At 41.0% G+C, this 23,901-nt stretch overlaps 1 protein-coding gene across 2 annotated transcripts in view; it reads right to left on the reverse strand.

Annotated features, from left to right (window-relative positions):
* The window catches only part of CACNB3 (calcium voltage-gated channel auxiliary subunit beta 3), a 135,693-nt gene extending 114,506 nt beyond the window's left edge, over positions 1-21,187 (reverse strand). Inside the window, exon 1 of one of the 2 annotated variants that reach the window (XM_069970105.1) lies at positions 21,143-21,187. In XM_069970105.1, the coding sequence (XP_069826206.1) occupies positions 21,143-21,181 (39 nt within the window). In that variant the 5' untranslated portion in view covers positions 21,182-21,187. Of the gene's footprint in view, positions 1-8,847; positions 8,910-21,142 lie in introns of those variants that run through there. The other variant, XM_069970104.1, reaches the window with a different exon arrangement.
* Between the last annotated feature and the right edge of the window lie 2,714 nt (positions 21,188-23,901).

The following is a 23,901-nucleotide window of genomic DNA, read 5'->3' on the forward strand; positions in this document are numbered from 1 at the left end:
CTGCTCTTTCCCTGCTCGCTGTCGGTGCTATTACACACATGTTCAAAGACAACAATCAGCCGACATTTCGCATGTCCACCGATCGTTGCCTTTGAACATAGGCTATTCTACCAAATGATTATCCGCCAAATACGGCTGATAATCACTTGGTGTAATAGGGCCTTTATATATATATATATATATATATATATATATATATATATGGTTCTTGGCTCTTTTGATAACCCCCATTTCCCTAATAGGTGGGCCTCCCATGTCCTGTGGATATATCATAAGCATTGCAAATATCTCTCTAATCTTCCTCTAAACAAGTCAAGAGCCTTTATTTGAATACACGCCTCATAGTTTGCCAAATAAACGTTTCCTATTGTCGCCTAGCCATTAGTCGAAACCAGATCTAAAGTATAATTGCGGCGCGTTCCATTGAAAAGGACGAAGCTGATTTTTTTATATAGGAAAATGAAGGAGCCAAACACATCAAGTTAAGTTATTCCTGAAGCGATGTTATACTGCAAATTCTGATTGCAAATCACAAATGTAACAATTTCTAGTGACAACTTATTTGTATGCAGTATTGGCAGCAACAATAAAAAATAAAATGTAATTGAAGGCTGCCATAAATCACTGCTTTGCAGCTGCACAGTGCGAGGAGCCAGTTAATTAAGCCGCTTATCACTGACACTGATCACTATGTAAAGAGGATTTCCGCTCACATTTCTGCTGCCTACATTATAGAGGTACATCAAGGTTTTCTAATTTATTTAAATGGATAGATGGTATAACCTGCCGAGTATGAAAAAGTACTGAAAAAGTTAAAGCCTACCTGTTATTAAAAAAAATAAAAAAATAAAGTTAGTTAGATTAACTCTTTAGAGTGGTGAAAATGGGATTTAAGTGCTCTCACTGCTGTTATTAAAGGGTTTTCAGAAAGTTATATAGATTTGTAATTTACTCCTATTTAAAAATCTTAAGTCTTACCATACTTATTGGCTGCTGTATGTCTTGCAGGAAGTGGTGTATTCTTTTCAGTTTGACACAGTGCTCTCTGCTGCCACCTCTGTTCATGTCAGGAACTGTCCAGAGCAGAAGAGGTTTTCTACGGGGATTTGCTGCTGCTCTGGACAGTTCCTGTCTCTGACAGAGGTGGCAGCAGAGAGCACTGTGTCAGACTGAAAAAAATACACCACTACCTGATGGGCATACAGCAATTGATAAGTACTGGAACACTGAAAGAGATTTTTAAATAGAAGTAAATTACAAATCTATATAACTTCCCTAAATCAGCTGATTTGAATGAAAAAGATTTTCACTGGAGTACACATTTAAAGAGGTTATTATCCAGGATTATAAAAACATGGCTTTGGTTTTGGTTTTCTACCAAAACAGCACCTCTCCTTAGGTTGTGGGTGGTATTACAACTTGGATTGATTCACTTCAATGGAACTAAGCTGCAATACTACACCAAAACTGAGGACAGGTGTGGCACTGGATGACCCCCTTCAAGTCCCTGAAATACCCCTTCATGGTGCGGAGCTGATGATTTACACAGCACAGCACTATAGAGGGGATGTGAAGGAGAAAGGGTTACTGCTATCAGCAGCCAGGTCCCTACTGTCAATGACAGGCAGCACCGGTTGTGCTCCTGTCCACAATTAAGCCCGTAAACGCTGTGGCTTTTAAGTCACACTACAGTCACACTACACAGGGGTCCCAATCGGTTTCCTTGACTGCTGGAGGTAAAATACTTTCCTGCAGTTCGATCAGCAGTCTGCATGTACAGTCTGCCTAAAGGTCGGTTTACACGGAGCGATTATCGTTCAAATCTGAGCAATAACGAACGCATTTGAGTGAAAGTCGGCTCGTGTAAATACAGCTAGCGATCAAGCAACGAGCAACAAATCGTTCATTGTGGTCTTTCAGCGTGTTCTTAAATCCTCGCTGGTCGCTCGCTGATAATTTGCAGATGGCTTTGTCTGCACAGTCTTTCACAGATTCACCCTAGTGTGTGAGATGGGCTTAAGCGACTTAAAGCGATAAAGACAATTTGTTCGAACAATTTATCTCTTCGTCTAAACGCTGATCGGCATAAAAACCAAATTGTTGCTTCAAAATTGTAAAACGATCAATTGAGCGATTTATCGCTCCAAGTAAATGGACCATAAGGGTATGAGCACACTGAGTAATTTTGACGGAAACTTTGTTGCGGAATTCTCAGCTCAAGCTCGCTCGCGGAATGCTCGATCGTTTAACAATGTTAAAGCAACAATTTGGTTTTTATGCAGATCAGCGAATCTACACAGGTCTGTTTGCCAGCCAATCTCTTTTAGATGACCATTTTTAAGTGCTACAAAAACCAAAAACAATTATTGGCATGTAGAAAAGAGCATAAAGGCTCCTATAAATTTATTACAAATACATTGTATGGTGAAATTGTCACTGCTGCTGCTGCAGGGTCAGATGAACATTGTCTGGGTGCAGCAAGACTTTTGGACAGCATTCTTCTTTTGCTGCGAATTGCTGGTTTAAATTTATTTATTTGTTTATGGCTATGTTAACACAATGGGGGACATTTATAAAGACCGGATTACGAGTACACCACTCTTAAATAAAGCTCCGCCCCCTTTTGTGGCCGGATTTACTAAGAGGCGTACGCCTCTTAGTAAACCTGGCTAACCCTGCGTCCAGTGCAAGAAATCTGCACCTCAGGTGTGGGACGAGGCCACACCTCCTTACCGTGCGATTTTCCCACAATGAAGAAATAGGTTCAAATAATGGCCATTGCAAAACAACGGCCGTTATCAATGAACATGATCACTAATAATGGCCGTAGTTTTGCAACAACAGCTGTTATTTCCACTTATGTTTACATTGGGGGAACCTAAACCTAAATCTGAATAATGAATAATGAACAGCCGTTGGTTTAAATCTAAAATAATGGCTGTTGAAAACATTGTATGAACATACCCTACATCTGTTTTCCCTCTTTAAACTTCTCTACCCACTCATAAGCCTTTCATTGATTTATGGTGATACATTCACACTGAGCCAATATCCAATAATGAATTTCACTCCCTTGGCTTAAAGCCAGCGCACGTTGTTCTTCAATGGTACAATTGTGACAGTGTCAATTTTTTCGAGCCATAATTCTGCACAGTCCATTGCTGGATTGTCCAAGAGGAACTGTACCTATGATCCATTTTTATTAGTTTCTCCTTATTCTGTTATTCTCGGATGATTTAAAAACTGCCTTTAATTTTTGATTCCCCCCATATATTTCCGATGTGTATCCACTGATGCTTAAAAGCAAAGAACCCCTTTCTCTCTATGTCCTATCTAAGACTATGTTGCAACTTTGGGAACATATCATGGAAAGGCGTCCGTCTCATTACAATCACGGCCACAAATAATGTTCATGGACTTTATTTACGGGCGTGATTATAACCATTAACCACCTTTCCGCAATATGTTCCTGAAGTGGGAACATAGCCTAATACTCAATATAAAAGTGAAGAAATTAAATGAAGGTGCACAAACATATCATCATCTTTCCTAAACCACCTTTCAAAATGAGTCATAGTCAGAAATCCCAAATTTACAGCAAAACAAACAACTGCTCCTGTGCTAAGGGAATAGTGTATACGATCCATCTGTCCGGATTTGCATGGATCAGTTTCATTGCATCAGGGATACTTGTACAGTTGGTGCTGACCAAGGCACTGAGACTAAATTCACCATCTTTCAGTGTACTGCATCTTACTTATGTACCCAAAAACATTATTTTCTGCAATTTTTATTAAATTGACACTTGGTTGAGGACATTGAAACAAAAATATTAACTATGAAGGGAGAATGAATCAGTATATAAAATTAACATATTTTATATGAGCCTTGAACCTCAACGCCATAGTCTTCTATAATGCATAGTTGCATGGATCCACTAACACATCTGATCTAAAATCTCATCAAGATATTCTGTTGTCACCACCATATCTGTAGACCACAGACATCTATAAGTTGGAGGGGGTTTACCAGCTTGAAACATTTCTCGTATAGTCACAGGATCTACTTGCATGTATAGCCACCTCCTTATTGGGTATGAACCTGAACTCTCGGCGTCTGATTCCCGCTGTCTGAGCCTCCGTGAAGAGGGTGGATACAGCCAGAGGACCGCCTGGAAAAAAAGATGGCTATGGCTGTATCCCAGTTTTCCAGGCGGTCCTCCGGCTGTATCCACCCTCTTCACGGAGGCTCAGACAGCGGGAATCAGACGCCAAGAGTTCAGGTTCGTACGATCCCAAACCTTGGCAGGTTCGCTCATCTCTAGTAGTTACCATATGGCCTGCAGAGTTAAGATGGGTGGTGGCATTTTTGTTTATGAAACAACTTGCAGCGTATCTTTACAATTTTTAGGATAATACTGGGGGATGCAATTTCATAGAGTACAAAGGTTACATCCCGGAGCCAGGGCCGATTCTGGGGTCTGTGCCGCCTGAGGCGAACCTCAGGCCGCCGCCCCCCTCACTGGCACTCGAACAACCCCCCCCCCCCCCCCGCGCGCGCGCGCGGGCGGGCCCGCGGCAAGCCCACCACCAACATACACTACCGCCCCCACCTCCCTGGAACAGCCAGGGGCCGCGGCCGCCGGACCTCTTCAAGACGGATCTGCCCCTTTAAAAGCAGGGGGCTCCGCTACCACTAGCTGTTCTAACCAGTCCATTGAGCTTCCGGGACAGGTCACCTGATGCACGCCGGCCCCGTAAGCTCACAGCTCCAGCCCTGTGCGCCGCACCTCTCTATTCTCCTGCTCGGTGGCATACATGTAACAGCTGACCGCACAGGACCGCGGGAGAGGTGCGGCGCACGGGGCTGGACCGGTGAGCTTACGGGGCCGGCGTGCATCAGGTGACCTGTCCCGGAAGCTCAATGGACTGGTTAGAACAGCTAGTGGTAGCGGATCCCCCTGCTTTTAAAGGGGCAGATCCGCCTTGAAGAGCTCCGGCGGCCGCATCCCCTGGGTGTTCCAGGGAGGTGGGGGCGGTAGTGTATGTTCTGGAGGGGCCCGGCAGGCGGCCCTACAACTGATAATCTGGGCGGCCCAGTGCCGCCCCCTGCAGGACCGCAAAATCTGCCGCCTGAGGCGGAATACTCATTCCGCCTCATGGCAGAAGCGGGCCTGCCCGGAGCATAGAGGATACCCTCCGATTCATGAGTAATCCTTATGCATTCTCAAACAAGGAAGGTCTCCAGCTCAAAGAATAAAACCTTTACGAAAGTCTATAAAGAGAAATACTCGGCTAGGCACTTCTCCAAGCTCATTCTAGCGATCTGTGAAGGTCTGAACAGCTTTCAACATATTTCTAGTATTTATAATAGGTTTTGCTGAGTGGAGAGTCACCACCATCGGAGACACAGACACGGGTGGTTCAGTGGATAATTCTATGTTGGGGAGATATCTAATAACTCCATGAGCGTCACATAACAGTAACCGTTAGAATGTACATTGGGGTTAATGTGATGTGCTTGATGGGGTAACATGCTACTAACATGGAATTACTAATTTAGTAACCCCATGTACCTAACAATGAAAGTAATAAATCTCCCCCATAATTTTTACAGGTCAGTCATATTTTATTTTACATGTTTTACCTGTAAAAAAAAAAAAAAAAAACACTGAGCCAATTACTGAATCGCAAAAGTTTAGTGGAAACATATGATCCCTTGCTTTTCACAGAACATTGATCAGCTTCTTAGCAATTCCATTTAGCAGCTGCCAAAGCTTCGAGGGAACATGGACCCCTATTATTACATAGACCTGCACTTATTAACGATTAATATGACATATCCTGTCCATTTGTGCAGATATAGGCACCTGTGATTTTTATGGCTTTAAAGATTATTGACTTGTCAGCATTTCATGGCAACACTAATAACTGTCCATAACTAATGATGGAACAACACGTGGATAATTTATTCAGTCATTAAATACAGCCTTAGCCTTTCAAGGAAGGTCTTAAAGGGGTATTCTGGAGAGTAAAGATTAAAAAAAAAAAAAAAAAAAAAAGATTTGCTTTAGTAAAGTTATATTATGTTGAATAATAATAATAATGTAGATTTTTTTTTTATACATCCCTTTATGTTAAGTGGCAGCAGCTAGGGGTCACAGGGCCCACTCTGCTGTCACCAGCATTCGTGTTTGGAACTGCAGAGCTGTCCGAGCCCTAGTCTCCACTCCCCCGCTCTGATTTAGCACTATCTTGTGTGACAACCACAGGAAAAACATATAGGGTATGTTCACACTGAGTAAAATCCTCAGGATTTCCGTCTGCCTCAGTGTCCGACACTATCTCTATGGGAGTCTCCACTCCCGCCGCTATTCGTGCAAAGAATTGACTTGTCAATTCTTTGAGCGGAGAGCAACGGAAGCGGAGGGGTGCGAGTCCTCCCATAGAGATACTGTGGGATACTGAGGCAGGCGGGATTCCGCGGTGGGGCTGTTTTTGCAAGAAAGTAGCTTTACTTTTTTAAATCTTGGATAACCTCTTTAACAACCTCACTGATAGCATGCTGAAGTGTGTAAGTGCATGTATTCCTGGGTGTGGCGCTTATCCACATTAGGGTATGTGCACACTACGGAATTACCGTGGAGACTTCAAGCGGATTCCACTGGGCAGCCTTTGCTTGAAGTTACGACCCATTCTATAGACGCAAAGAATTGACATGTCAATTCTTTGGGCGAACAGCGGAGTCCGCCAGCAAACATCATTGTGTCTATGGAACGCGCAAACTTTAAGCGAGGGCCGCCCGGCGGAATCCGCTTGAGGCCTCTGCAGAAATTCCATAGTGTGCACATACCCTTACGGAATAAATGGATATATTCTGAATATTTTTTTCACATTTTACTACCCTAATCATGTTATTGATCTTGTGATTTCCATCATTCTATAACTTTACCTTCTTGGTGTTACAATTCCAGTGTTGAGGAATGAAGTTTGCAGTTTGCATTTTGGGAATGCATGTTCCCCAAAGGACAGTAAAGGGCACAAATGCTAATATAAAACATGCAAATATGTCCCATAGTGTTCAGACTTTTGACACAAAGCTAATATATTCAATGTTCCATTCAAAGTTTTTCTGTGTAAAACAGAAACAAAGACCTGTGATGGACTTTACCAGTTATTTTAGGTTTTTGCTAATTTGGTTTATCAGGAATGTGACATATTTCATGTCTTAGTATGCTATGAATGTCCTATGATGTGTGCACTTCACAGTACTTTGCCTAATAATTCTTCTCTTATAATCTGGTAACCATAGATATAAAGCACCAGTGGTTGGATGGATTAAATTGATCTGACTGCCCTTGTGTGGACTGGAAATGTCTCGTAATGCAAAACTGTACGAAACTGCCCGGAGGGGTTGTTCTTTTTCCCCCTTTCTCTGCAAAATCTTAAACTTGATGGATGTGTCGCTTCTGCAACATTTGCAAGTATGAAATTAGTGTAATGTCAGGTAAAGGTGATTCTCCTTGGATCAGTAGAGTTTTGGTTCTGTTCAGTAGGTTTTGACATTCTCCTAACACACATTACAGTAGAAAATGTCTCCTATGCAATGTTGGTGCCCACAACCCGATAGTTATTATATTTACAAGCTTTACCAGTACTACTACTATGTAACTATCATATTAAGTTATGTGGCACTTAAAGGGGTTTTCCCATCTCAAATTCTTATAATCCTATCCTAAGCATATCAAGCTGATTGGTGTGGATCCGACTGATGGATATCCCAATAATCTGGAGAACAGGGACACAATTGTCTCCTGAATGAAAATGGAAATTTAAACTCCCCTTTAAACTCCCAATTGGAACCCATTCTACACATAGGATAAGGATTGTTGCAACTATGGCTTGTAATTCTGGTTTGTAGATTATGATAAGAATATAAATAAATTCATGTTTTTATTTTGCAGCAATGATCAGCTGAGCAAGACGCCATGATGCTGGTCTGATGTCATGTCAAGGGATGAAGGTAAAGGAAAGTGTAAATATCAAACATTATAAAAGGGCAGTCGTCAGACCATGAAAGATGCCATGTTAATTATATGACACCCAAGATCCTCCGTCTCATAATCTGCTCATCACCAAAGCTCATAAATTCACCATTTAAGAGATAAGGCCATCCCCCAGCATTGCTCTGTACCATTTCAGTCCCAGCTCTTCCAGTGTCAGTCATGCCTGATTATTTTCCATCTCTCTTCCTGTCAATCCTTACTACTAAACCCAGTTCATTAAGTTTTATCTCGCCCTCACCATTGTCACTCAAGAGCATTTCTTAAATTTCCACTATTTATATATATATATATATATATATATATATATATATATATATATATGTATGTGTCATCCATCGGTGAAGCGTTGTACTTCATATACAGTACCTGGAACGGCATCATTATAACCTCAGCAGCATACATGACACAAAGTGTAGCTTTCCATCTGACAGCCCTGTAGATCCCATTTCACTTGTTTGCGTCTTATCCCTATACATCAATGTGAACCCCATCAAGGTTACTAATGACTTGTTTGCTGAGGGTGATGTTTCCATACATGATGGTTTTTCTGAATACTCTTTTATTTTCGCCTTTCCTACACATTGTTTACCCTGTCCTGTTGAATTTTCCTTTATTCGGCTTAAGGTGGAAAAAGCTTTTATAAAAAACCACAAAGCACGATATGGCTGAGTGCACATCCCGAAAAGAGATCTGTGTACCACACATAGATTCCCCTTTCAGCCCCCACACACACATCAACCCCAACCTTCCCTCCAAGGCAGCGAAGAAAAGCAAATGGTTACCTCATTCAGAAGAAATGTGGCACTGGAATCAGAAAAAGACATAGAAGGGGCATATATAGCCCAAAGCTGCACTCTCAAAACCTCTCTTTACAGAGGGAGACTTTCATCCTGTGTTGCTCTGCCTCGCTGTGTACATTGCATTCCGTCTCTCTTTCCATCAACCAGACCCTCTCCTTCCCTCCCTCTCTTCCATTTACTCCTCCTTCCATTTCTCTCTCATTTCAGGTCCACCTCTCGCTGATACAATGTGGTTGAAATTATAGATCTATGGATGTCTAAGTGCCGAATAATTGTATTAATGTCTTATGGCAACAAGCAGAAAAGCCTTTTGCTCTACACTCAGATACATAAAAAGATTGGGCTGCTTTATTCTCACTGTGCATAAGCACAGCCCCTGGCATCAAATTATTCTCTTTTTTTTTTGTGCCTCTCTTGTGATGCCACTCTCAGAGACTAGTGGTTGCGTTGCTGGAGGCGCTACTGGATCTTCCATTCACAAGGCAATGATTCAAATGCAATTTTTGTTTCATTGAACTTAATGTATCTCCACTTTATGAGAAGCACGTATTGTATTCCACTGAACCTACTCTAGTAACAGCAATTATTATTAGACTTTACAGAACCAGAAGCGACACAGTGACAGAAATGGACAAAGATGAATCCCAACAAAATATGGGAACAGAACTCAATACAAAAGCACGGGAGACACTACATGCATAAAGTGGGGGGAAAAAACAATGGCTCCAGAAGGCTGGGTTTTGAGAGAACAGATATAAATGACAGCATTGTAAAGTCTTACTTTGGTGGTCTCTTGAATGTCAGACATGTTCTGTGGTTTACACAGAGTAGAATTAAGGATTAACCCTAAAGAGCAAGAGAAGTAATAACAATAGCATAGCCTATTGTTATTAAAGCTCTCCATACACTTTTGTTGGCTGTACCTGCCCCCCACAGTAGGTTTGGCCAACAGTATAAGGTGTATATGGGCTCTTCTGACAGTCCACTCAGGCTACAGTTTAACTCTCATTTCTCCATAGAGAACACAGGTTCGCTCTCCTGTCATAGAGTCAAAAGTTTTGATCAGTCTGGATCTTGGTGTTCAGACCCGTACCAATCACTTTAACTAGCAGGGTGGAGCACTAGGCAATCGGGAAGGGGGGGGGGAGTTGTTGAACGTTCATTCAGACCCCGATTGATCAAACAGAAATTTCTCTTTATTGTTACAGACTACCATGTAATCTATGGTCATTTTCACCACTTTCTTTGCCCCTTCTTCCACTGTCTGTAGGCTAATAAGAACACTGATATAAATGACACATAATTACAGTATAAGGCTATGTTCACACAACGTTTTTTCTTGTCCGTTTATAACTTCTCCAAAATAAGTCCGTTATTTTGAGGACTGGCCACCCATCAGTGCAATAACAGCTGCTGGTACAATATTCTAGTTCAGGTGGACTAATTGCCCTTTGGTTGTGTCTTTAATTGAAAAGCCCATTGAATTTAATAGTAAAAACAGAGAAATAACGGCGAAAACAGAAAAACTGTGTGTAAACAACCAAGAAATAATGTTCGCCGTTTGCAAATGACTTTCAAAAATAATTGACATGATCATTATTTTGACATCCGTGCAGATAACGTCCGTCATTTTTACCCATTGTGTGCATTGGACGTCAGTCATCCCATTGACTTCAATGCATTGCATGGGAAGCTCTGATGGGAAGCTCTGATGCAGGCTCACGCTGATCCAGGCTGAGACCGGCCGTTCCGTGACCCGGCCGGGGTCACGGAACGGCCGGATGTTCATGTAATGTGAACATAGCCTTAGGGTGTAAGAGGCTACCGGTCCTCTCTAAGTGTGCCTGAAATTGTACTGCCCTGGTGGGCAAACTTACACCTTCATGGATGTACCTCAATATATATCATGGCATAGCATAATATAGCATAGCATGGCATGGCATGTCTTATGAAAGAGAACCCCTTTATCCATGTTTTCCAGGACTTCCTAGGGCTGTATTGAAGTAATAGAAGGACATATAAGAGAGGGGTAACTCAAGTCCTCCACTTGGTTCAAAGATCAGGATCTCGAGACAGGGGGTTTTCCCTCTATGGGGGATGGGAATAACATAACAGTTGTAGTGTAATAATTCTTCGCGGGACTAGATAATTGTGTGGTGCTGTAAAGGTCAATTATGAGATAAGTAGGGGCATCATGGGATTAGACTTATGCCAGTCATGGATTATCTTTATCAAGTGCCACACTGTATATAGGATAAAATACATGCTTATACTTTACTAGAGTTACTGTAATTATTATTTAAAGCTGAGCTGTGATTGGTTTGTATGGGCAACAAAGAAAATTCATGCTGTAAGACTGCTCGGTAAATCTCCCCCTTATATTCCCCCTTTCATATTCAGGACTTAACAATTTAGAGAAGACAGACACATGAAAAGAGATAGACATAATCCACAGAACATGAAATGCTAGAAGATACAATCCTGTCTGTTATAATAAAAGTGTTAGCCAATTAACAGTCTTTATACTAAAAGCATGATTTTTGGGGATACAACCACTGGCACTCCCGCAATCTGGTGGTCAATGAGTGCCCTGTGTGAATGGAGCAGTATGTGCGCCTATGTGACCACCATTCCATTCACTGCTGTACTCCCATTCCCAACAGGTGGACTACTACTGCCAGTACTATAGATCAATAGGCTGTCAGTCATAATCCAATTGCCCATCTTTCTATGTATACATGCTCACTGGGACAACAGAGGATAGAGGCATTTATCAGAGTAGCAGCTCATAGCCCAGTCGTTTGTAAAAAAAAAAAAAAATTAAAAAAAACTAAACATTTTCTTGATGTAGACAAACAAGTGAAATCTATTCTTCTCCCCTGTATGCTTCCCCTACACGGTCTAGCTTCCCCAGCTGTTCTGCATTTTGCAGCCGCAGTTTTGATAATTTTTTAGTGATGGTGACTATACCAAAAGGAATCCACAGTGACAAAAAATAAACAATCCTAAGAAGTTCTGAGAAGCCGTCGAGATCAATCCAGTACACAGAAATATGCAGATAGTAACATATCCAATTACCAAGGCAAATATTGGCTAGCTGACAAATATGATAGCATAACAACTCAGACAACTCACGCAGGCAGCTTGTACATCCATAAGATGAGAGGTGGTAGACTTGGCTTTACTTGAGTGGCAATCCTATAGTGATAATAGAAGCAGCTCTCTCTGCATACTCTGCAGTCCGCCTGTGATGATACTCCTTATCCCATTTCTTGCCGTCTACCTGTAATAATAGTCCTAGCCCCACCTCTTGAAGTCTCTCTGTGATGATAGCCCCACCCCCACATCCTCCTGTAAGCTTGTAATCATAGACCTGCCACAAATTGTGTGTTCTGTCTTGATGTCTCTGTTACTAAAGACAGACTAAGCCTAACAACAGGCAGTAAACAGCAAGTTCAATGGAAGGAAGAATCCTCTAGACAGGTGCTAAGTTAATTTAACTTGGAATACCACTTTAATTTTATTTATTTTTATTTGTAAATACAATGTATATTTCTGTGTGTACACCTTTATCGTCTGCTTAGTGGTTTCCCACCACTGCATATCTATGGCCATAACTATGCCTAAGAAAATTTACAGTAGGTTCCAATACCAGGACCATCTTTAAAAGCAAGTCTCCTCTCTGTACCATGAAATTTTTTATGGCAGGGCCAACAAAAAAAAAAAAGAGATGTCACAGGACTAATCCACTAAGTAAGCTTACACAGTATAGTCATGGTACAGTGGTAATGCACTCAGTTACTTCCCAGCACAGATATTCTTCACCAAGTGATATCATGGTCTGGAGATAATCTTATTGTAGTTATGGTATATGAAATACAGACACAATGATATCATAATTCTGAAATAATGTCATTTTACTGGGATAATGAACAAATGTTTGTCACACCATAAGAATAGTGCACATAGTGGTTATAATGCACACAGCAGGAGTGTAACAAGAAAAAGGCATTGAGCTACATAGCAACAATTGTGGGTCCCATTTAGTTTTCCATAGCCCTTTTCTCATCATCCACAGTCATAACTAATTTACCTCTGTGGGATCTCTCAGGGTATAGGGAGGGATCTATTAATTAAGACTGGTGCAGCAGTAAGAAACTGCCACTGCAAGGGATTACCCCAATGATTTGTGGTTCAGGCAGCATGAAAGTGATTCCCTTTATACCCCATAGTAGCAGCAATGCGAGTAGTTACACCCATGTGCAATCATAGCCGCTCGGTGGCCTGTAGAGTACAACTGTTTGTAAGTGTCTGTCTACCCAACCATGTGGCAACGGTTCAATGCATAGAGGCAAGAGGTTCAGTCCAATCGACAAAATGGGAGAAACGTGATCTGAGTAATTTTGCTAGTGCAGTAATTGTTGGTACCTGAAAGGTGGGTGGACTATGTCAGCAGCAGGCTACCTTTGATACTTTCATATACACCAATGTCTAGGCTTTAGGGCAAATGCTGAAGTACAGAGAACATTTAGCAAGTGTCAGCTTTGTGAAATTCTGCTGATAGAAGTCAGAAAAGAATGTTTAGCTTGGTAAAAATTGACAGGAAGATGACAATAATGGGAATAACTATGACATTCCGAATAGAGAAGAACACATCAAACGCTAGAATAGAGAAAATACAGCATAACCCCATCACACACAGTACTATAATTGTAATATCCAGCACAATGACGTTAACATCACGTAAAAACAAACCCCAAAACACAATAATAGAATTGTTTCCACCCACATGGATTTATTCTGGAGTGGGGACAATTTATCCCATGCGGTGTAGAAACCATAAGGGTATATTCACACTAAGGAATCGGTGTGTATTCAGCGAGGAATTGAAGAGGAAAGTTTTCTGCTTAAAATTTTTCGCCTATTCATCTCTGGCAGAATTCGAGCAGAATTAGAGTGGAATGCAAGTAAAATTCAAGCAGAATTTCAAGCCCCATTGACTTTTATAGGATCCCTCTAGCGGAATCTGCCCAAAGAATTGACATGTTAATTCTTCAGGCGGAAAGCAGGTCCGTGGTGGAATTTTCAGAGCGGAAATTCCGCCATGTGAACTGTGCGGAAATTCTATGACAATGCAAAGTCCATATTTTACGGGCGGAATTCGAAGAGGAATTCGCTGATTCCACACGTATTCCTCAGTGTGAACATACCCTTACAATGGCAGTGTCAAACAGAAAGCATTAGGGCCCTATTCCACAGGACAATAATCGTTCGCATAATCGTTAACGATAAACGATCCGAACGACCGCTATTGCGTAAGACCTAAAATCGTTCACCCATTTACATGGAACGATAATCGTTACTTATGATCGTTCTTGCGGTCGTCTTGTCTACGTCTTGTCACTACTGCGAACGACCGAACTGCATCTTATTCAATGCGAACGATTTGCGAACGAGCAACGATAAAAATAGGTCCAGGTCTTATTAAACGATCAACAATTTCTCGTTCAGTCGTTAATTGTTAACTGCTATTCAAACGAACGATTATCGTTTAGATTCGAACGATTTAACGATAATCTGAACGATAATCGTCCCGTGGAATAGGGCCCTTAGGGTGGAACTGACTAGCCTCTTTGGACTGGTACAGCCCCTACTACCCAGTGCTCCAGATTCATCTATTAATATTTGACCATGCCGGTTGTCTTTTTCTGGTAATAACCTTCTTGTCTAGTAATTTTCATATCTCACAACTCATAACACTGTGAATACATTGCTCTGCTCCTGTATGTCTGGCTATTTCTCAGATGAGTAGACATGGAAAGGATTATAAAGGCAGCCCACAGCTGCTAACATGGTTCTGAATTATTCACATAAGCCTTTCTGGTGCTGTTAACTATTGTATGCTGACGATCTCAAAATACAGCGTTATGCGGCCGGGCTGGATGCTAAGCAGCCCTGTTTGTTTTATGGGACAGCTATTTCTGGCAAATCTTCACTGCACAAGTAGCAATTATTGTGCTGTTGTTTGTCAGAAAGAGTAGTGGACAGGGTCGGACACCCACCAGTGAAACCAACAGCGGGCGAGGCTCGGACAGAGTAATGGGCCTTAGGCTGGACTAGGTATGCCATTAAAGACGCTAAATTAGTGCATGGTGTTTTTTGGGGGTCACAAAAGCTGCAGCCAGATGTTAACTGAGAGTCAATGGGGGGAAATTAAAAGCAATATCCACAGGAAGTTTTTTTTCAGGGCAGTTTGAATTTTTCTGAAATCTCGGCAGCCTGTGTTCAGCTTTTTGTCCACAAAAATGTTGGTGTTTTCCCCTATAGACTACTATGGGGGAAGTAACCCCCCCCCCCCCCCAAAAAAAAAAATTGTAATAGTATCCCCCACATGCCAGTGAGGAGGATTACTCCTTTGCTTACCGGTATTTGTCTTTTTTATTTTTGATAAATTAAAAAGAGGGAATCAAAAATGTATTCCTAACAAAATGTGTTTAAATAAAGGGTTCCAGAAAAAAAATCATACTGGACCTTAAAGTCTATTCAACACAAAGCGACCATATTATAATTGAAAATGCACTCTTATGTATCCAAAACAATGAAAAAATATATATTCTTTATTATACATACAAACAACATACATGTTAAAACCACCTAAAACGTTTATCCATTGTTGGTCTACAAATTAACCAGTAATAGCTCACAGAATATGATGATGAAAAAAATCAAGAAAAATGATATGTACCAAATACTTCTAAAACCTTTTCTCCACAAAATTAGCAACCAAAGATAAGACAAACAATAATAAAGAGAATTATTAGGAGACAAAGTATATGCCTGGTATATGCATAGCGTGTTTTGCTATGTATCTCTAGCTTCCTCAGGAAGCTTATTTTTACACCTGAGGAAGCTATGGATAAAAAGCAAAATACGTGGGGTTAACTGTTTGCTCCTAATAATTTTCTACATTATTGTTTGTGTTTGGTTGCTATTTTTGTAGAGGACAGGTTGTAGAAGTATATTGTACATATAATTTTTCCTGATTTTTTTCATCACCATATTTATTTCTGTGAGCTATTACTCTTACTTATCTATGTTCCTGTTGTATGCTCTGGTCCTGTGTCACTGTTGTTTCAAAACACTTTTGACATGTCAAATGTTTTGATTGGTCTGGCTGTGAGTGTTGACACCCGTATCGATCATGAGAACGAGAGGAGAGACGACCACGCTCACCACAGTCCTCTCCTGGCTGTGTGTCACGTGATGAGTCAGGGTCACAATGTAAGTCTATGGAGTCTGACCCACTGACACAGAGCGGGGGGGGGGGGGGGGGGGTTGGGCGTGTCCTTTCCCCACTCATTCTTATGGTTGCTACAGGTCTTAAGACTCAGACCCGGACCTTTTGACATGTCTCTCTGACATGTCAAAACATTTTTAAAAGGACAAGAAGCATTCCACCTTTTCTTATATACTTGTCCTGCAGAGTGGCTTCATTCCAGTCTTGTGGCACCATTCAGATCCCGGCCAAGTGACCTCTTTGCTGACTGTCCCGAAGCAAAGGAAGTCACCAATGCATCTTTATGTGAGTGCTCTCATAGAGATGCATTGGAGACCCTGACTTCCAGATTATACCCGTATAGTTTGGCCTAGACCAGAGTATACCCAGGGTATAAAATAGCCTAGGCCTAGGCCGGGTATAAAATAGCTTAGGGCAAAGTATACCCCAGGGTGAAAAATAGTCTTGGCCAAATTATACCCTAGTGTGTAAAATAGACTAGGCCAGAGTATACCCTGGTGTGTAAAATAGCCTAGGCCAAACTATACCCCTAGATGTAAAACGGCCTAGGCCAAACTATACCCTGGTGTGTAAAACCGCCTAGGCCAAACTATACCCCTAGATGTAAAACAGCCTAGGCCGAACCATATCCCCTCTGGGCCATAATGTTATTACTTCACTGGTTTTCTCAGCTCCCAGAGGCATAGTGATGAGATGAGCCCTTTGCCCCTTTATTTGAGCAATCAGTGGGGGGTCTCTGAATTATAGACCCTCACTGATCACAACTTCTATTATGTTACTAAAATTACAGATATACCAAGCATAGTACTACACAATTTTTCTTTAGTAAGAAGGCTATATTCCACCTGGGATCATACACCGGGCTGCAAAATCCTACTGGATTTTTGAGTTTCCACAACAACCTCTGCATGTGAATGATCACCAGGTTACTAAATATTTGGCACCAGTTGGCCATATTCCATTGAAGGTTGTGGCAGCACACGGGGTACCATTCCTAGGTGAAGGGAGCTGCCAACAGGAATCCCCATATAATCATAGTAGATAGGAAGATACTGTATATAGAGGATAAAAGGAAATATAAATCTTAGAAAAGGACCGTTTTTCTTGGGCTTGTTTGGGACTTACTTGTGGTTTTGTATGTGTTTGTTTCTCTCCTGTTCTTTTGCCATTAGATTGTGAGTACTGAACACTCCATTAACCGACTCCCCTGGGCTCTTAAACCTGAATTTACTGCCCACTTAACTCTCTGAGCACACTTAATGACCCAATGATATTTTTAATGTATGAATTAAATTTATGCCTATAGAATATGGAATGGATATTTATATAAAAGACATCTGTCATCGGATCTATTTTCAAACTTACAAACTGCAGCCGTCTGCTTAAGAGACAGGATTCCACTGCTCCCCATAAATCAATCAGAATTAAAAATTCATATTCCCTTTAATGCATCCAATACCACGAGGCAAGAATCTCCCTCGCATTGCCAGACCTGCAGGAGTTTGTACACAGAAATGTTTATGACACCTAAAAGCTTTCTTGACTGTAGAATCCCTGGATAATACACTCCATTTGCACCAGTTCCCAGCAAAGGTCAGTTCTGAGAATGATGTCATTGTGTCAGATTTAGGTTAGATTACACGGTGTTGGAGAGCAGCACTGACAGGATCACAGCTGAACAGATTGTTCACTGCAAGAGCAGCCATAGCCTGTAATTCTGTCATGTAACCGATGTCATTATCAAATAGACCCAATGCCACCATGAATGCAGTTGAAAACCATGTTTTTTTTTAAATAAAATTTTTACTCATATTCAATCAATATCAGAAATGATTAAAAAATAAATCAATAAACAACACATAAAAAAACAAACATGGCACAATATTGGTCCAGACTTTAATGGTGCCACATCATTGCTAATGCACCTATATGAAAAGGGCCTAACTATTGTCCAATATGGTAAGCCACCAAACCCATATGTTGTCATTCCTTCAGGCCAGGGGACCTTTGCTCACATTACTGCTCTTTAGGAACTAGACGGAATACTTAAATAAGGATTGCGACACTACTGATGTGAAGCTGTCCCCATAAACAGCATCTTAATAAAATGCACCTACAACAAAGACAGCCATGATGGCCTCACATACATGGATTTACAATCATAAAGCTAGGTGCCCTTACATAATGACAGCTCCTCGCATGTTGATTCTGAAGTTTTTTGTATGCATAAAAATAGACACAATGCAAACCTCTTCCATTAATATATTATAAGGTAATAACCTTCCTCTTCAATGAGCAGTGACTAACAAGATGAGGTATATATGGTATAGTAATTGTAGGGATTCTCAATAATGCCTTTTGTGTCCCCTTCTTAAAGCGAATCAATCAGCACGATTCTGTTGATAAACCCGCTAGCAGTGCATAATAGATCAGTTCTAATGCTTTCCTACCATATGTTTATATGCATGTCCTGTAACTTTATGTGCTGAAAATTCATCATTCATTCTTGCTTTCAAGAGACATGAACTAGACATGGGGATGGAGACTGTGTCGTAACTCTAGCCACAACCCTCTGACTGTCAGTGCACTCTGTGAGGGTGATTGACAGGCAAAGAGGCCTATTAGAAGTCAGAAAAATTCTCTATTGGCTGGGGTGTGGGTGTTCAGCTCTACCGATCACTAGAACAGCTAGTGCTGGACTGTGTGAAATCCACATGTAAGCAGCTGTAAAGAGGATTTGCAGGTCTACTGTGAACATACAAACTCATTGCAGACGTTGTTCTCAGTTGGATTTGAACTCAGGACTCAAAGATGCTAACCACCCTATCATCACTAACTTGTGGATCATTCTCTGTAGCTATTTACCTGCTACATACCAATAACTAAACCCTATGACCCAAAATCATGTCAGGTTCTCTGTATAAGAACTGCAAATATACATAAACTAAAATGCACAAATGGGCAGTAATGTACATAGAAAAGTTGGTGTCATTGAAAGAAGAAAAAAAAAACTATATGGTGATTTCAAATGCTGCTTGCTTAAATGGTTACTGTCATTTCAAACAACTTTTTTCCATGTGAAAGCCTATGTGATTCTTAACATGTTTGTAAATGACTCCTTACCTACAGAAAAAACGTTCTAAAGTCTTGGCCACTAGGTGTCTCTTGCCCACTTCGTGTTGTTATGGAACATCTGTCTCTCTAGTAACAGCTGCATCAGGAAAAATTACAGGAAGTGTGGGCAGAGCTTAACGTCTGGATTTTGTACATGAAAGCTGAGGACCAAATGAGCTGCATGGTATATTGGTGACCCCTGATTACCAAGCATTAATCACAATGTAGTGAATTTACAAGAACCATAGCATATGAATAGTTTTTGCAGAATATTTTCCTAGGGAGAAGGTCATACTTTGTTGCATTGGCCTATCTTGGACCGCTGTAGCAGTGTAGGATTGGTAAGAAAACATCTGTTGGGCATTCTTTATGTTCTATCCTTCATTACTCTACAGACTAGGATGCACCTACTCCTTCAGTGCCACGGGAGAGCCACTTGCCAAGAGTACTACTCACAAATGCTGACAGTGTACCTCCATAGCAACACAGCTTGTGGTCGATTACTTTCATAGTGTACGGACTCTGGCTATCCAAAGTACTTGTATATCGCTTAGCCATTAACCTGTCCGATTCCGCTAAAGTTATCCTAATGAATGTAAAGGTTTGATTGATTGTTAGCTATGTCCTGATGCACTTTTACTCCATGTTAGTAAATCACCATACAGTGTATACTGCCATGCTATTATTACTCCACTTGTGCCTCATTTCTTGGAAAACAGTTTGATACTCTGGGGCACATTACAGTCGGAGGTGGACAGAAATACCATTGGACAACAGACAAATAACAATCAATATGCCATTAGAAATGTATCCAGTTACTTTGGATGTACTCCTAAGTAAAAAAGATAAAAATATCAAAGGAGAGCCACTGGCAAATAGAATAGACCACAAATGAATTCAGCCAAATAATCTTTTATTGCTGATAGTAGATCATATTATAAACTAATGGATCCACTTCTCTTAACAGTGGGAGTTCCCTGCTAAAGGATATAGTAGAATATATTACCTGGATGGCATACCATCCTCTATATTGCCATTATATATGTTCCTTCTGATTACAATATTTATGTAAATTTGTGTGAATTCTTGGTGTTAAACTTTATTTTATCTATGAGATTTTCTGTTCATATATCAAGCATATAAAGTACAATGGCCATGTATGCAGTACAATTTATAGGTTGGTGACAAACGTCTTCAAGGTTCAAGGAAACTCCCTGAGCTTGCATTACATGACTTCAACAGAAAAGAGCAGGTGTCTGCTGCCAGGTAGAAAGGGCACATGCAGGCAATAGGAAATCCCCAGCAGCCCTCCAGATTCTTCAGGCTTGGAGAGGGAGGGATTCCAATAACATTCTATGAGATCATTGTTATTTTTGTCTTCCCTTGTATAATGCCAATATTTCCTACATATTACATATGGTTATAACAGTCTATCATCTATATGTATAGGTAGACAAGCAGTCAACAAATATAGAATATATAGAATAGAAAAAAAATGGATACATGAATAAAAAACCATATTGCAAAACTGACTGACGAGAAAGGTTATCAAACAGGTTAGGAAGAAAACAAGAAAAGTGGTACAAGTTGCACATTTTTCTTATTCACCCAATGGGACCTGATGCACCCATGATTTTACCCAACATCCCCAACCCATGCCTATAGCCACCGCATTGTAAAAGATTATATAATAAATTGCATGCCTTTAACTTTGCATATGTACTTCTACCTGTTCAGTTCTCCATTACATTGCAAATAAACTAAGCTAAATTCAGAGTTCCTTCCTTTCTAGGGTTCTATTTGCAAACCCAGCAATTTATAAACTGTAATAAAGAATTCCCCAGATTGCTACCAGCGAAGCTTTACCTCGTTTAACAGGAACACACTGGAATTGGAAAGCGACATGCAAGTCGGATGCTTCCTTGCAGGAGGAGAGCAGATCAAGAGTACTTGGCTGCTGTCAGATCATAGCACACAGAGACTCTGTAAGCACAGCCCACAGCATTTTGGTCTTACAGGACTTTAGAGTAGACCTGCCCACATGATTTAAGCATCACCATATCACCATCATCCTACTTTCACTCTATGATGTTTAATGGATGGCTGAGTGAAAAATCCCTTACTGCAAATGTCTCTCTTTTTCCGACATATTGTGAAAGGCCTGTAGAGCAAGGAGCTAGGGGGAATGTGGAGGTATCTGAAATGCTGGCTGTCTGCGGAGATTTGTAAGTTGGAGAAGCAGATGAGGCAAAGTAGAGATCTCCTTAGAATAGATGGAGCGTGGGAGTGAAAGCAGTTGCTGAAGCAGGAAAAGAATATCAATGGCAAATACAGAAAAATATCAGGAGTCATAAAGTTCACCTTTTCTGGACCTGTCCCTGATGAGACGACCCCTGTCATGCGCTCTACCAGCAAACATGGAGGTCATAGAGTAAAGCCCTGGTTCCCAGAATGTACATTATTACAGATACTACATGACTTCAGCTGAAAGGATCACTTATAGTTTTTAAGTTATAAGACATATTTATGGATGTAGTTAAACAAATTACTGGTATGTATAGTATTTTTTTATTTTACTAACTTTTTATTAAAGGAGAAGACCTGTGAAATTGAAAAAAGGAAGAAAGGCAAGGGGTGCGGGAAAAAATAAAGTATATATTACCTATCCTTGTGCCCCATAGAGCCGCGCCCGGGTCCCGTTGACAGCCGTCGGCCACCTGCAGCTCTTCCAGCTGCAACACCACGTACCTGGGTGATTGATAGATTGCTCAGCCAATCAGTGACTGGGGTGGGACACTGTCCCAGTCACTGACTGGCTGAGCAGGCAATTGCTCAGCCGGGCCATGACATTACATCTGGAAGAGTTAGGTACGCGACACAACAAAGGCACGAGGATGGGTAAGTTTATTTTGTTTATTTTTTTCTAAACCCCCTGCCTTCCTTCCTTTTTTTATTTCACAGGACTTCTCCTTTAACTTTTTTTTGTCCCATTAAGAGACTTGAACATATAATTCACTGATTCTGGCCCTGCCTCTGGCTATAGCAATCCAGCAGCACTCCATGATTGGGTACCTTCCACTGTCAACCATTTAAATGTAACCTGATAGTGTAGGAAGTCAGTTTTTTCTTGAGCTGGACCTTTTTTTTTTTAGAGTAAAGGATAAGATTAGGAAGGAGGAGGTAAAGAGCCTTATAAGTGTATAATGAAGCATGTTTCTCTAACAAGATATATTACATATTATCTTCCATTCACTTATACTATTAAAGGAGTTCTTAGGTTAAAACAAACTGCTGAGCTGTCCACTGGGTGTCTGCACCCCATTAATCAGTATCCTGTAGATAACTCATCAGTATTTTTTGACCCAAACAAGTTTAATTTATGCAATTTTGTGGAATCTTACATGGTTTGCTAGAAATACAACTATGGCCATGATTACATAATAGTATTAAAAAGAGACTAACAGCAGGCTTAAATAATGTTACATGATGTAATGGTCTATATTTTAGCCATGGTAGTGTGCACCTGCATAGTGTGAATAGTGATATTGGAGTGCTGGCCAATTTTTTGTTTTTCGGAATGTCTAATTCCCCCACTAGGATGAGGTTACTGCATATCTTGTTATTGTGATTATATTGTTTTATTTTTAAGATTATTATCTGAGCATGTTTAATATATATCCTACACAGTTGTCACTGTAACTCCAGTTCTGCAGTAAATGGAGATGCTGAGGACATCTTATTACAGTAGGAAAGTAGACTTTAAAAGAAAATCATAGAACTAGTGTTGGGTGAATTTGCCGAATTGTTCAGGTCTGGCAACATTCTTCGAACCTGAACTCTTGCAATTTGACTCCCGGCATCTGGGGAAGTTGGATGCCCCCCTAGGGAGTGCTGGGATACAGCCATAGGCCATGTTCACACAATGTAAGTTGTGTATTAATCATGGCCATTGTTGCCGATTTGTAACAACGGCCGTGATTAATACAAAAGTTACATGTACAGTACTGCAGTCTGAGGGAATCCTGGCTCGAGTGTAGGGGTACATTTATTAAGTCCGGCGTTTTTTGTGCCGGGTGTAAAAATGTCCCCGCAGCTCCTACACTACGGAGATTTATGTAGAGGCACATTGCCTCTACATAAATCCCATGTGCACCAGTGTGTGCGCAAGGAAACCTACGCCAGCTCAGAGCTGGCATAGGTTTCCTTATAATTTTTCGTTGCAAAAAATGACAAATGAAGTGGACCCTGAGTCCATGCCCCCCGTTCCGCCCCCCCTCCCCGTCCCACTGGCGAAGGTGGCGTAAAATGGCCTGATGTGAATATTTTATTTGCAAAACGGCCATTTGCGAATAAATTAATTTGCATCTGGCCATTTTTATGCCAAAAAATACAACTCTTTTGTTTAATAACTTTCCCCCATAGTATACAGTCTGGCCGGGATCCCTAGCGGCCACACGAAAAACTGACATGTCAGTTTTGTGCAGCCGCTATTCCTTCAGTAGGTCTGACAGGTCACACAATGGAGAATGTGGCTCCGGCTTCACTCTCCATTGTCAGCTATGGTGAATTGGGATGGAGGTGCACACAGATGCGCCCACATCCCATATCAGCACATATGAAGTGCA

The sequence above is a fragment of the Dendropsophus ebraccatus genome, chromosome 5, assembly GCF_027789765.1.
Source record: "Dendropsophus ebraccatus isolate aDenEbr1 chromosome 5, aDenEbr1.pat, whole genome shotgun sequence".
Classification (NCBI taxonomy): Eukaryota; Metazoa; Chordata; class Amphibia; order Anura; family Hylidae; genus Dendropsophus; species Dendropsophus ebraccatus.